General features: G+C 39.7%; 1 protein-coding gene across 1 annotated transcript; it reads left to right on the top strand.

Moving 5' to 3' along the window:
* Window positions 1-5112: 5112 nt before the first annotated feature.
* On the top strand, window positions 5113-11017 carry hsp90ab1 (heat shock protein 90, alpha (cytosolic), class B member 1). Its single transcript, XM_046836889.1, has 12 exons — window positions 5113-5272; window positions 6418-6561; window positions 6732-6938; window positions 7267-7426; window positions 7517-7650; window positions 7793-8110; window positions 8364-8529; window positions 8643-8833; window positions 9050-9197; window positions 9352-9620; window positions 10141-10474; window positions 10558-11017. Exons 2-12 carry the CDS (start codon window positions 6418-6420, stop codon window positions 10671-10673), a joined length of 2187 nt encoding a protein of 728 aa, XP_046692845.1. The 5' UTR covers window positions 5113-5272; the 3' UTR covers window positions 10674-11017.
* Window positions 11018-11523: the final 506 nt, after the last annotated feature.

The following is an 11523-nucleotide window of genomic DNA, read 5'->3' as shown; positions in this document are numbered from 1 at the left end:
AGGATTAAAGGCATTTATACATCCACAGAGGATCTGTGTTTAGTTCTCAAACAAAAACTGTACCTATAAGTGCAAGTGTACTTAAAACAATTGATGATGTTTTGCAGGCAAAGGGAGGTCATTAACTTTATATTATTATAAAATTATATTATTTTTTGAAAGCATTTTTAAAAAGGCACTTTGAAAGCACAATACTGTATGTATGTGTATATATATATGCCTTTTTAAAAATGCAAAAATGAAAAATGTAAGGGGGTCTGAATACTTTCTGTACCCAAAGTACAGAAAGTATTCAGACCCCCTTACATTTTTCACTCTTTGTTATATTGCAGCCATTTGCTAAAATCATTTAAGTTCATTTATTTTCCTCATTAATGTACACATAGCACCCCATATTGACAGAAAAACACAGAATTGTTGACTTTTTTGCAGATTTATTAAAAAAAGAAAAACTGAAATATCACATGGTCCTAAGTATTCAGACCCTTTGCTATGACACTCATATATTTAACTCAGGTGCTATCCATTTCTTTTGATTATCATTGATATGGTTCTACACCTTCATTTGAGTCCATCTGTGTTTGATTATACTGATTGGATTTGATTAGGAAAGCCACACACCTGTCTATATAAGACCTTACAGATCACAATGCAAGTCAGAGCAAATGAGAATCATGAGGTCAAAGGTACTGCCTGAAGAGCTCAGAGACAGAATTGTGGCAAAGCACAGATCTGGCCATGGTTAAAAAAAAAATTCTGCTGCACTTAAGGTTCCTAAGAGCACAGTGGCCTCCATAATCCAAATGGAAGACGTTTGGGATGACCAGAACCCTTTCTAGAGCTAGCCGTCTGGCCAAACTGCGCTATCGGGGAAGAAGAGCCTTGGTGAGAGAGGTAAAGAAGAACCCAAAGATCACTGTGGCTGAGCTCCAGAGATGCAGTCGGGAGATGGGAGGAAGTTGTAAAAAGTCAACCATCACTGCAGCCCTTCACTAGTCGGGGCTTTATGGCAGAGTGGCCCGACGGAAGCCTCTCCTAAGTGCAGGACACGTGAAAGCCCGCATGGAGTTTGTTAAAAAACACCTGAAGGACTCCAAGATGGTGAGAAATTAGATTCTCTGGTCTGATGAGACCAAGATAGATCTGTTTGGCCTTATTTCTAATGTATGTGTGGAGAAAACCAGGCACTGCTCATCACCTGTCCAATACAGTCCCAACAGTGAAGCATGGTGGTGGCAGCATCATGCTGTGGGGGTGTTTTTCAGCTGCAGGGACAGGACGACTGGTTGCAATCGAGGGACAGATAAATACAGGTACAAGTACAAGGATATCCTGGACGCAAACCTTCTCCAAAGTGCTCTGGACCTCAGACTGGGCCGAAAGTTTACCTTCCAACAAGACAATGACCCTAAACACACAGCTAAAATAATGAAGGAGTGGCTTCACAACAACTCCGTGACTGTTCTTGAATGGCCCAGCCAGAGCATTGACTTAAACCCAATTGAGCATCTCTGGAGAGACCTAAAAATGGCTGTCCATCAACGTCTACCATCCAACCTGACAGAACTGGAGAGGATCTGCAAGGAGGAAAGGCAGAGGATCCCCAAATCCAGGTGTAAAAAACTTGTTGCATCTTTCCCAAAAAGACTCCTGGCTGTATTAGGTCAAAAGGGTGCTTCTACTAAATACTGACCAAAGGGTCTGAATACTTAGGATCATGTGATATTTCAGTTTTTCTTTTTTAATAAATCTGATAAAATGTCAACAATTGTGTTTTTCTGTCAATATGGGGTGCTATGTGTACATTAATGAGGAAAAGAAATGAACTTAAATGATTTTAGCAAATGGCTGCAATATAACAAAGAGTGAAAAATTTAAGGGGGTCTGAATACTTTCCGTACTCACTGTATATGTGTATGTATATATATCTCACTTTAGATTATCAGAATGAACCCTGTGTGTGTGGTGCAGCATACATTAGCTAAGTGACTCTTCATCATGAAACATGGAAAAACTGGTAATATGATATAATAGTCTGCAACAGCAGAACAATCTGGAACTCAAGGACTTCTCCATATTGAAACGCTTCCACATTCCACTTAGAGCAGATAAACATCTCTTTTCTTCCAAAAGCTCTAAACACTATTTTCTTCACAAAGTATCAAGGAAAAGAAAGTCCATGTGCCTTCTTTACATCAACCATCTTTTGAGCTGCTACTTGGCTTTTAGATATTTTTATCATTGTGGATTTTACATAGTCCTTTCTGTGTATAATTTTCTTTTGCATTCTCTATGAAGTTGTGGTAAATGGTCTAGTAAATAAGACATCACCGCTGAGGGTCCGGATAAGAACGTAACTAAATAAAACTTGTGGCTACGCATTCAGACCATTCAGACTTTGGAGGGGGTAATGATGATTGCTTCAGAACAAAACACACAGTATTATTGCCCATCAACTATCTGTATTTGCATTAATTTAAATACTGACTTAAACACGAGTTTTTTTTCTTTTTTGGGGCTGGGTCTAACGTCTTATTACATAACTGCTGTAACAGCATTTATATGGCTGCAGAAAATGTGATAAAAACCCAATAAAATTTTTTTTTTTTTAATACAAATATGGAAATAAACTTTGAAAATTATATATATTATTTATAATTCTTCTCAATTCTTTAATTGTTTTGATGTTTATGTCTGATAATCATATGTGATTGATTTTTACTGGGAAAAAAACAAAAATAAGAAGACAGCAAAAAGCTAAAAGAGCTCGTTGAAAAATGAGCTGGCATTAGAGAATATTGTTACCAAGAAGGTGTGTGATATCCACATCAATGCCAGGAATCACGGTTCACGGTTTCCAAGAGCAACACCACTGCCTCCACCAACTTACCTTCTTCTCATAGAAGATTCCCCTGAGCCACCTCTTCCTTAGGTCATGACACACAAAAAAGAACATATGATTAATCAGACCAGACTTCCTTCTTGCTCCATGGTCCAGTTCTGAAGCTTGTGTGCCTGTTGCAGGTACTTTAGGCATTAAACAGAGGAACAGCTGCATCTGCAGCTACACAGCCCTATACAAAGCAAGCTGCAGTGTACTGGCACTTATAAACCTATTCTCATACAGGACATTTCTTTATCTGATGCACATGTTTAAGCCTGCTCTCAAAACTAAATTATTTCTAGTGGAGTTACCAATCAACCTAAAATAATTCTAACTGTAAAACTTGGTCTGAATGTATCCTGGTTATACTGGACACATGAAATTTACCATGTCAGTCCATTACAGGAGACGATGCACATATACACTGACCAGGCATAACGTTATGATGATATAACATTATGACCAGTGATACTGATTATCTTTCCATCATGGCACCTTTTGGTGTGTGAGATATTATTAGGCAGCAGGGGAACATTTTGTCCTCAAAGTTGACGTGTTAGATGCAGGAAAAATGGACAAGCGTAAGGATTTGTGTGAGTTTGACAAGAGCCAAATTGTGATGAGCATCTCCAAAACTGCAGATCTTGTGGGATGTTCCCGGTCTGCAGTGGTCAGTATCTATCAAAAGTGCTCCAAGGAAGGAACAGTGGTGAACCAGCGACAGGGTCGTGGGGGGCCGAGGCTCATTGATGCATGTGGGAGGCGAAAGCTGGCGCCTGTGCTCCGATCCAACAGACGACCTTCTGTAGCTCAAATTGCTGAAGATGATAATGCTGTTAATACTCAATGAGTCAAGACTGTTTTGGAAGCAAAAGGGAGAAACTGACAATGTGAGCAGTCAGTGCCTAATGTCTCATTGTAGTCCCTCATGTTTCCAGTGATCCCAGTTGATTCCAAACTTGGGTTAAAGACTGTATTGAGTTTCACGTCATTCATCCCCTCACTGTTCTCAGGTTTTCTTTTACCTCCCAACAACATTGCAGTAAATTGGATTAGCTGTGTTCAACTGCCTCTAAATGTGAAAGTATGTGCACCCTGCAATGGACTGCCATTCAGCATACAGTGATTACTGATGAAGTAATGAATTAGGTGGGAAATATGAAAAGATCACTGATGTTAAACAAAACATGTGCCCCTTCAAACAAATAGGAAATGAACACCACGTGTTTTTAAATGTGACGTAATTCCAGTAAGGGGAAATCTAATGCTGTTGGGCCTACATACAGCCTAAATATCAGACGTGTTTATAAAGAAACTTATCTCAAAATAGAAATTATGCATCAACGGTGTTTTTTTATGATATTATGGTACTTTTATATTTATTTTTTAATGTATCCAGCTTCAGAGCTCTTGTTTTTGCGCCCGGCGGGAACGTCGGTGGCGGCCGTTTTTCCGGAACTTCTTTTGCTGGCGTGCTGCCGTTTGACAGACGCGTGACGTCACGGCGGGGCGGGTTTCCCGTGGAAAGTGCTAGAAAGAAACGATGCGCAGCCACTTCTGAGCGGTGATATCCTTCCGATGCAAAATCAAGTTCTGCGGTAAGAGGTTTCTTTTGTTCGTTTTGTGAAACAGTGTGTGCTATTTATACGATAATATTTATCTGAATGCAACAATGAGATGGTAATAATAGTGCTAAAATTAAACGTGAAATAAATCTGGGTTTGTCTGTCAAATTTTGATTCATCTGTCACACCTTGCTTATCTCAAATACAACATATATGCGTGTACAGGCTCTTACACTGATGAATAGAAAACAAATCATAATGTAATTTCCTAATAATAATCTTAACTGATGAGTTTTTTATTTACAAACACTATACACATGCTGTATTTAAGGAACCCTGACAAATGATGCATCACTTTAGCATATAATTACAATTAGTATATAGTCCTTATTCATTGTTTTGCTTTGGTGTACATGTATTATATTTAGTATTTTTGTTATTGGGCTTTTTAGCTGTAGATTGTATCCAATATTTAGGCATTATAAATTAAGCGCTTTTCGCTTACCATGACAACTGAACGATGCCTACGGTTAAATCCCAAATCACGTAAAAGCACCCTAAATAGTGCCTCAATCTGCTATAGGTGTAAGTATACAGTATAGTGCACTCGCCTGGTGTATGTTTCCCATGTTATTTAGGTTGAAACCCACCTTCTGTACTGCAACGGTTTGGCGGAGTGATACATCACTCGGAATATATAAAGAAAACACTCCTGGAAACTCGTCCCGTCCTTCTTTTTACTCCACTGCACCAGAGTGCGGAGGAGACTGGAAAGTGTTTGGTGGCATTTTGTTCAAGAGAAGTCAACGAAACTAAAGTCAAGGTACAAAGATTTTAATCTTTACTTTTAATCGAGTCGATGATGGCCATCTTTTTAATGATATTTCGGTTTTTTTAGAGCGAATCTGTGCGGTTTCATTCAGCCGGTAACAAAGATGGTGGTTATGTGGGTGGTGGAGGGGGGGTATTTCGTGTAAGATACGTTTTAAAAAAAAAAAGAAAACTGTCTCGGTATGACTTATGATAACCATAATGATGATAGTTGAATAATTATAGCGGTAATTTGTCGCATTCCGTGTGATGCCCTTAGCAGGTGCAGGGGTAAATTCTGGGCAAATAATAATAATCCTGTATAAAGTGTATATTTTCACTTTTTTAAAAGATAAATCTTATTGTTGAAGTGGTTGTACTAAAAAAAAAAAACATGGCCCGGACTTGTTATTGAAGTCTAAACGTCGACTGAAACAATGGGTCACGCTAGCCCGGGTTGTACCTCGCGTTTATTAGCCGGCTCTGTCCCAAATGGCGCGCTGCCCCCTTGCGTAAGTACACTACTTAGGGAATGAAGCAATGGATTCTTGTGCATTATGCGTCCAAGCGCGAGCCATTTTGAATACAGCTACCGGCCACATTTCTCTCTGCCGGGCTAATGTTCGTTTGTGGCCTGTTAAATCGATAACGTAGGCCGTTTTGCTATAGACCTTGCGGTATACGGGTACTTATACAATTGCTGACTCAATATCGATTAAATGTTTAAGCTTTATTGTGCAGTCTAGTTTTACTACCACTTCCTATTTGAGCCGAATTTTAGTTAAATTTTTTTAAGATATGATTGTGGGGATCATCCGTATTCTTTCACTTTCTACAAGCCGTACACGTGCTCCCTCTCGAAGCACGTGGCTGCGCCCTTTGTGCAACCGGAAGTTCGGCCATGTTCCTTGTACCGCGTTTCCTACGTTCCGCTCTATTTTTCTCTTGAAAGTGAATCACGGTTTTAAGTGCGTCAGTCATCATCTGTACAATAAATAACATTTTAATGTTTTACATTAAATATGGTCCAATTATATTTGGTATGTGTGGTTTTGTGGTAAAGATATACTTGAGGTATGAGATGTGTAATTGAAGGAACAGGTCGGGTAAAATTAGTTGTTTGCTAAATTGTTTATTCATCCACTTGTTCATTCTCAGATGCCTGAAGAAATGCGCCAAGAGGAGGAGGCTGAGACCTTTGCCTTCCAGGCAGAGATTGCTCAGCTGATGTCCCTCATCATTAACACTTTTTATTCCAACAAGGAGATCTTCCTCAGGGAGCTCATTTCCAATGCCTCTGATGTAAGTGCTGTTACAGTGGAGGGTGTGGGTTATTGTCTATATTGGTCACATTTTTTTTTTAAATCCTTAATTTCCCCTGGAAGTGTTTGCATACCTGAGATTCAAATAATTGTATTTTCCCCACTAAGTATTTTACACTTGTAAAAAATGTTATTTCTTTTATATTGTAGGCCCTTGACAAAATCAGATATGAAAGTCTGACTGATCCATCTAAACTGGACAGTGGGAAGGACCTCAAGATCGAAATCATTCCCAACAAGCATGAACGCACACTAACAATCATCGACACCGGAATCGGCATGACCAAGGCTGACCTCATCAATAACCTAGGAACCATTGCTAAGTCAGGAACCAAGGCCTTCATGGAGGCTCTTCAGGTAGAGTGTTGAGAAACATGATCCTGATCTTTTGTTGTACTAATTAGTCATGCACCAAGAGAGCATGAGGGGGAGGAATGAAATGGTCATTTAGGATCACACACTGGCAGCTGGTTAATGAGTGCCTTTGGAAAACGGGATAGGGTTTTGAATTTAATTTGTCTACCGTAAAATGACACTTACTTGAACATGTACTTAATTAATTCTGTCTTAAACTGTTAGTTTGCCTGAGCTTCTCAAAATGTAGTGTGAATATATAGCTGAATCTACAAATTGTTACCTGTATAACTGGTATTTAATTTTAATATCTGATCCTTTGACCCTGCAGGCTGGTGCAGATATCTCCATGATTGGGCAGTTCGGTGTGGGATTCTACTCTGCCTATCTGGTGGCTGAGAAAGTGGTGGTAATCACTAAAAACAATGATGATGAGCAGTATGCCTGGGAGTCCTCAGCTGGTGGCTCTTTCACAGTCAAAGTTGATCATGGTATGTTAATTATAGTAATGATTTGTAATCTGTTTTAACCTCAAATTTGCATAACCTTTGTAGAAGTTGCTGATATTGATCTGTTTACAGGTGAGACCATTGGCCGTGGAACCAAAGTCATCCTTCATCTGAAGGAGGATCAGACTGAGTACATTGAGGAGAAGAGGGTGAAGGAGGTGGTCAAGAAGCACTCTCAGTTCATTGGATACCCAATCACACTATTTGTAAGTGTCAACATCTCGTGTAAACAGTTAATTCTGGGGGGGGGTTCTGTTGATTGTTCAGTGGTTTATTTGAATTTACTAAATCAGAAATTGACTTATGATTTCAAATAAATAAATACAAAGCATTCTGAAACGTCTGTAGGTGGAGAAGGAGCGTGATAAGGAGATCAGTGATGATGAGGCAGAGGATGAAAAGGAAGAGAAGGAAGAAAAAGAGGAGGAGGAAGAAGGAGAAGACAAGCCCAAAATTGAGGATGTAGGCTCTGATGATGAAGAGGACTCCTCTAAGGATAAAGACAAGAAGAAAACTAAAAAGATCAAGGAGAAATACATTGACCAGGAGGAGCTGAACAAGACCAAGCCCATCTGGACTAGGAACCCTGACGACATCACAAATGAGGAATATGGAGAGTTCTACAAGAGCCTGACCAATGACTGGGAGGACCACCTTGCTGTTAAGGTAACTGTTCTGAAGAAGTAAACCCAAATTTTACTTTGAAGTAGTTTAAGGTCCATGAAGTGTAAATTATGTAAGCAGATTATAGAGTTGGAGATACAATTTTTATATATAAAATAAATACTGGCTTTAGTTTCCACAAACTTTATTTATTTTTTTATATAAACTTTGACCTTTTAATATCAATACTTTGAAGTGATTCTATAAAAAGCTCATCTCGTTCAGCTGACATTTTCTTCTTTTGTCTGTATCATAGCACTTCTCTGTTGAGGGACAGCTGGAGTTCCGAGCACTGCTATTCATCCCCCGTCGTGCACCCTTTGACCTTTTTGAAAACAAGAAAAAGAAGAATAACATCAAGCTGTATGTGAGGAGAGTGTTCATCATGGACAGCTGCGAGGAGCTCATCCCAGAGTACCTGAGTAAGTTCACACTTCCGAACCTTTACACCTGGACTGCTCCTCCTTGCTCTTGATTCACAGTAAAGTATTGTGCTGCAATGGGTGTTGATGGTCTCTTCTCCCTTTCTCTTCAGACTTTGTCCGTGGTGTAGTTGACTCTGAGGATCTTCCTCTGAACATCTCCAGAGAGATGCTGCAGCAGAGCAAAATTCTGAAGGTGATCCGCAAGAACATCGTGAAGAAATGCCTGGAACTGTTTGCTGAGCTTTCTGAAGACAAGGACAACTACAAGAAGTTCTATGAAGCCTTCTCCAAGAACATCAAAGTAAGAAAAGGCTTTATAACTGCACAATTATTGGTTTACCACTACATGTTTCAGGATGCAGCCTGTTTAGTGACTGCATCTTTAAACAGTTCTTTGTGGTTTACTATGTATTAAGATCTCATTTTATGTGGCTAATGTACCAGTGTATATTGACGAGCATCATTCTGTTTGCTATAGTAAATTATTTTGGATAAAAATAAATACATGTTTTTGTAGTTGGGCATCCATGAGGACTCTCAGAACCGTAAGAAGCTTTCTGAACTGCTGCGCTATCACAGCTCACAATCAGGAGATGAAATGAATTCCCTCTCGGAGTACCTCGGTCGCATGAAGGACAACCAGAAATCCATTTACTACATCACTGGTGAGTCATGTAGCATGTTGCTCTGCTTTATTTGTATTTCTTATTTTTTGTCAATCTCATTGGTATGAATGAAGTATCTATCCATCTTTATTTAAAAAAAGAAAGAAAATAATAATTAAAGGGTTCTGAAATGTTACATTTTTCACCTCCCCAGGTGAGAGCAAAGACCAGGTGGCCAACTCTGCCTTTGTTGAGCGTGTGCGTAAACGTGGCTTTGAGGTTCTCTACATGGTGGAGCCCATCGACGAGTACTGTGTGCAGCAGCTGAAGGAATTCGAGGGAAAGACCCTGGTCTCTGTCACCAAGGAGGGGCTGGAGCTGCCTGAGGATGAGGAGGAGAAGAAAAAGATGGAGGAGGACAAGGCCAAGTTTGAGAGCCTGTGCAAGCTAATGAAGGAGATTCTGGATAAGAAAGTCGAAAAGGTAAAGCAGTCTTGTGCATTAAATTATTGCCCAGCGATTGCTTTGAGATTTGACGTTTTCTTTTTGTAACAATAACAGGTATCCTAGTTCTTCATGTGAAGTTTTATGGTAAGTCCAAGTACTCTATTGAGGCTTGGTGTGATTCAACAGACAGTGTGTCGAGCTTGATTGTGTGGCTGTCTAATGTTATCCAGGTTCTTGCTCAGAAAATTCTTCTGAAACTTAAGTGATTTAAGTAATGAAGGTATAACACTAATCTGAGCATACAAGGATCTCGCATGGTCCTCAACCCATATGTAATAATGAAGAGTTTAGACTTGTGTTGTGCTTGAAAAGAGAATTTTATGAAAAGTGCTGGAGTGCGCATGCAGAAACACTTGAAAGGAGCTCCAGCTTTTGTACCCACTAATGGTTTCTTGTCTGTGCTTACTAATTTCTTTATCCTACTAACGTTGGTATTGCAGACCAAACAAATGTTTAAAATGTATTGTGATTCTTAATCACACTCTTGTCTCCACAGGTCACAGTGTCCAACAGACTGGTTTCTTCACCTTGCTGCATTGTGACCAGCACGTATGGCTGGACTGCAAACATGGAGCGCATCATGAAGGCCCAGGCCCTGAGAGATAACTCCACCATGGGCTACATGATGGCAAAGAAGCACCTAGAGATCAATCCTGACCATCCCATCATGGAGATGCTGAGGCAAAAGGCAGAGGCTGATAAGAACGACAAGGCTGTGAAAGATCTGGTGATCCTGCTGTTTGAGACTGCACTGCTGTCCTCCGGCTTCTCTCTGGATGACCCTCAGACACATTCCAACCGCATCTACAGGATGATCAAGTTGGGACTTGGTAAGATTTTATAGACTGGTAGCTTAATCACTAATGTTCAGATGAACTTGCTTCTCAATAACTAAATGCTCCTTCCAATGCAGGTATCGATGATGACGATGTACCCTCAGATGAACCAAGCTCTACGCCTGCTCAAGAGGAAATCCCACCACTGGAGGGCGATGAGGATGATTCCTCTCGCATGGAGGAAGTTGATTAAACTCCATATTACACAGTTAACCTCACTTTTTCCAATGCCATTCCTTTTGGGCAACTTGGTCAAAATCCCCCCTTTTTTTTTGTTGTACAAATTGTAATTGGATGGTTCGTCCAGCTATAATTGGAGTACCATGTTGCACTGAGCTTCCTAAATTAAGGGGCCAAGTGGAATTGTGGGTAATAACATTCCATCAGGAATCTGATATTGAGGGAGGGGTGGGAGGGTTTGCTCTGCAGCTGTACACATGAGGGGTGGACTGCAAAATATGGTGTGCCTGAGTCCAGGCTAGTGTCTGTTCAGTGTTTTTGTTTTTTCTTTTGCAGAAATTAAATGTGATCCAAATACTTAAGCCTCTTGTTTTTCTTTATACACATCACTAATAAAGGAGCTGTTTAAAGGCACAGTCTGGTTTGTACTGTTGTCTGTTACTGGTCTTATTGATCTTTAAAATGTAGCCTTCACAAGGAACTTGCACCTGTTCTAAAACATTGATCAGGTGACTCAAAGTACTAAATGGCACTAAAGAATAGTGCAGGATAAAGTTTTCATAAGTGATATTGTGTTCTTAATGAATTTGCAGTTGGCAACATTTGCTTTAAAACATTCAGGTAAACGTTAATTTGAGATTGGCATGCTTTAAGGAACGTGTAAAACTCGCTGGATGAGATTTTGGCGTGACCAAGTCAAACTGCTTTCTTTCTCAAAGCTGCTTTTAATACCTGACAGAAGTTGGATAGAAAGTGAATATAAAAAAAATCATGACTGAACTGTAAAAGCTGATTAGTGCAATGAGATCTCAAAGACAAAGGCTTTTAACATTTTCTTTTATAATTAGAATGTATTACTGACT

The sequence above is a fragment of the Silurus meridionalis genome, chromosome 23, assembly GCF_014805685.1.
Source record: "Silurus meridionalis isolate SWU-2019-XX chromosome 23, ASM1480568v1, whole genome shotgun sequence".
In the NCBI taxonomy this organism is placed as follows: Eukaryota; Metazoa; Chordata; class Actinopteri; order Siluriformes; family Siluridae; genus Silurus; species Silurus meridionalis.
This window is presented reverse-complemented; position numbering and strand designations above follow the sequence as displayed.

Coding starts and splice junctions, on each gene's coding strand:
- hsp90ab1 (XM_046836889.1), top strand. CDS start 6,418: ATGCCTGAAGAAATGCGCCAAGAGGAGGAGGCTGAGACCTTTGCCTTC. Junction 7,427..7,516: donor CACAGTCAAAGTTGATCATG/GTATGTTAATTA, acceptor ATCTGTTTACAG/GTGAGACCATTGGCCGTGGA. Junction 10,475..10,557: donor GATGATCAAGTTGGGACTTG/GTAAGATTTTAT, acceptor CTTCCAATGCAG/GTATCGATGATGACGATGTA.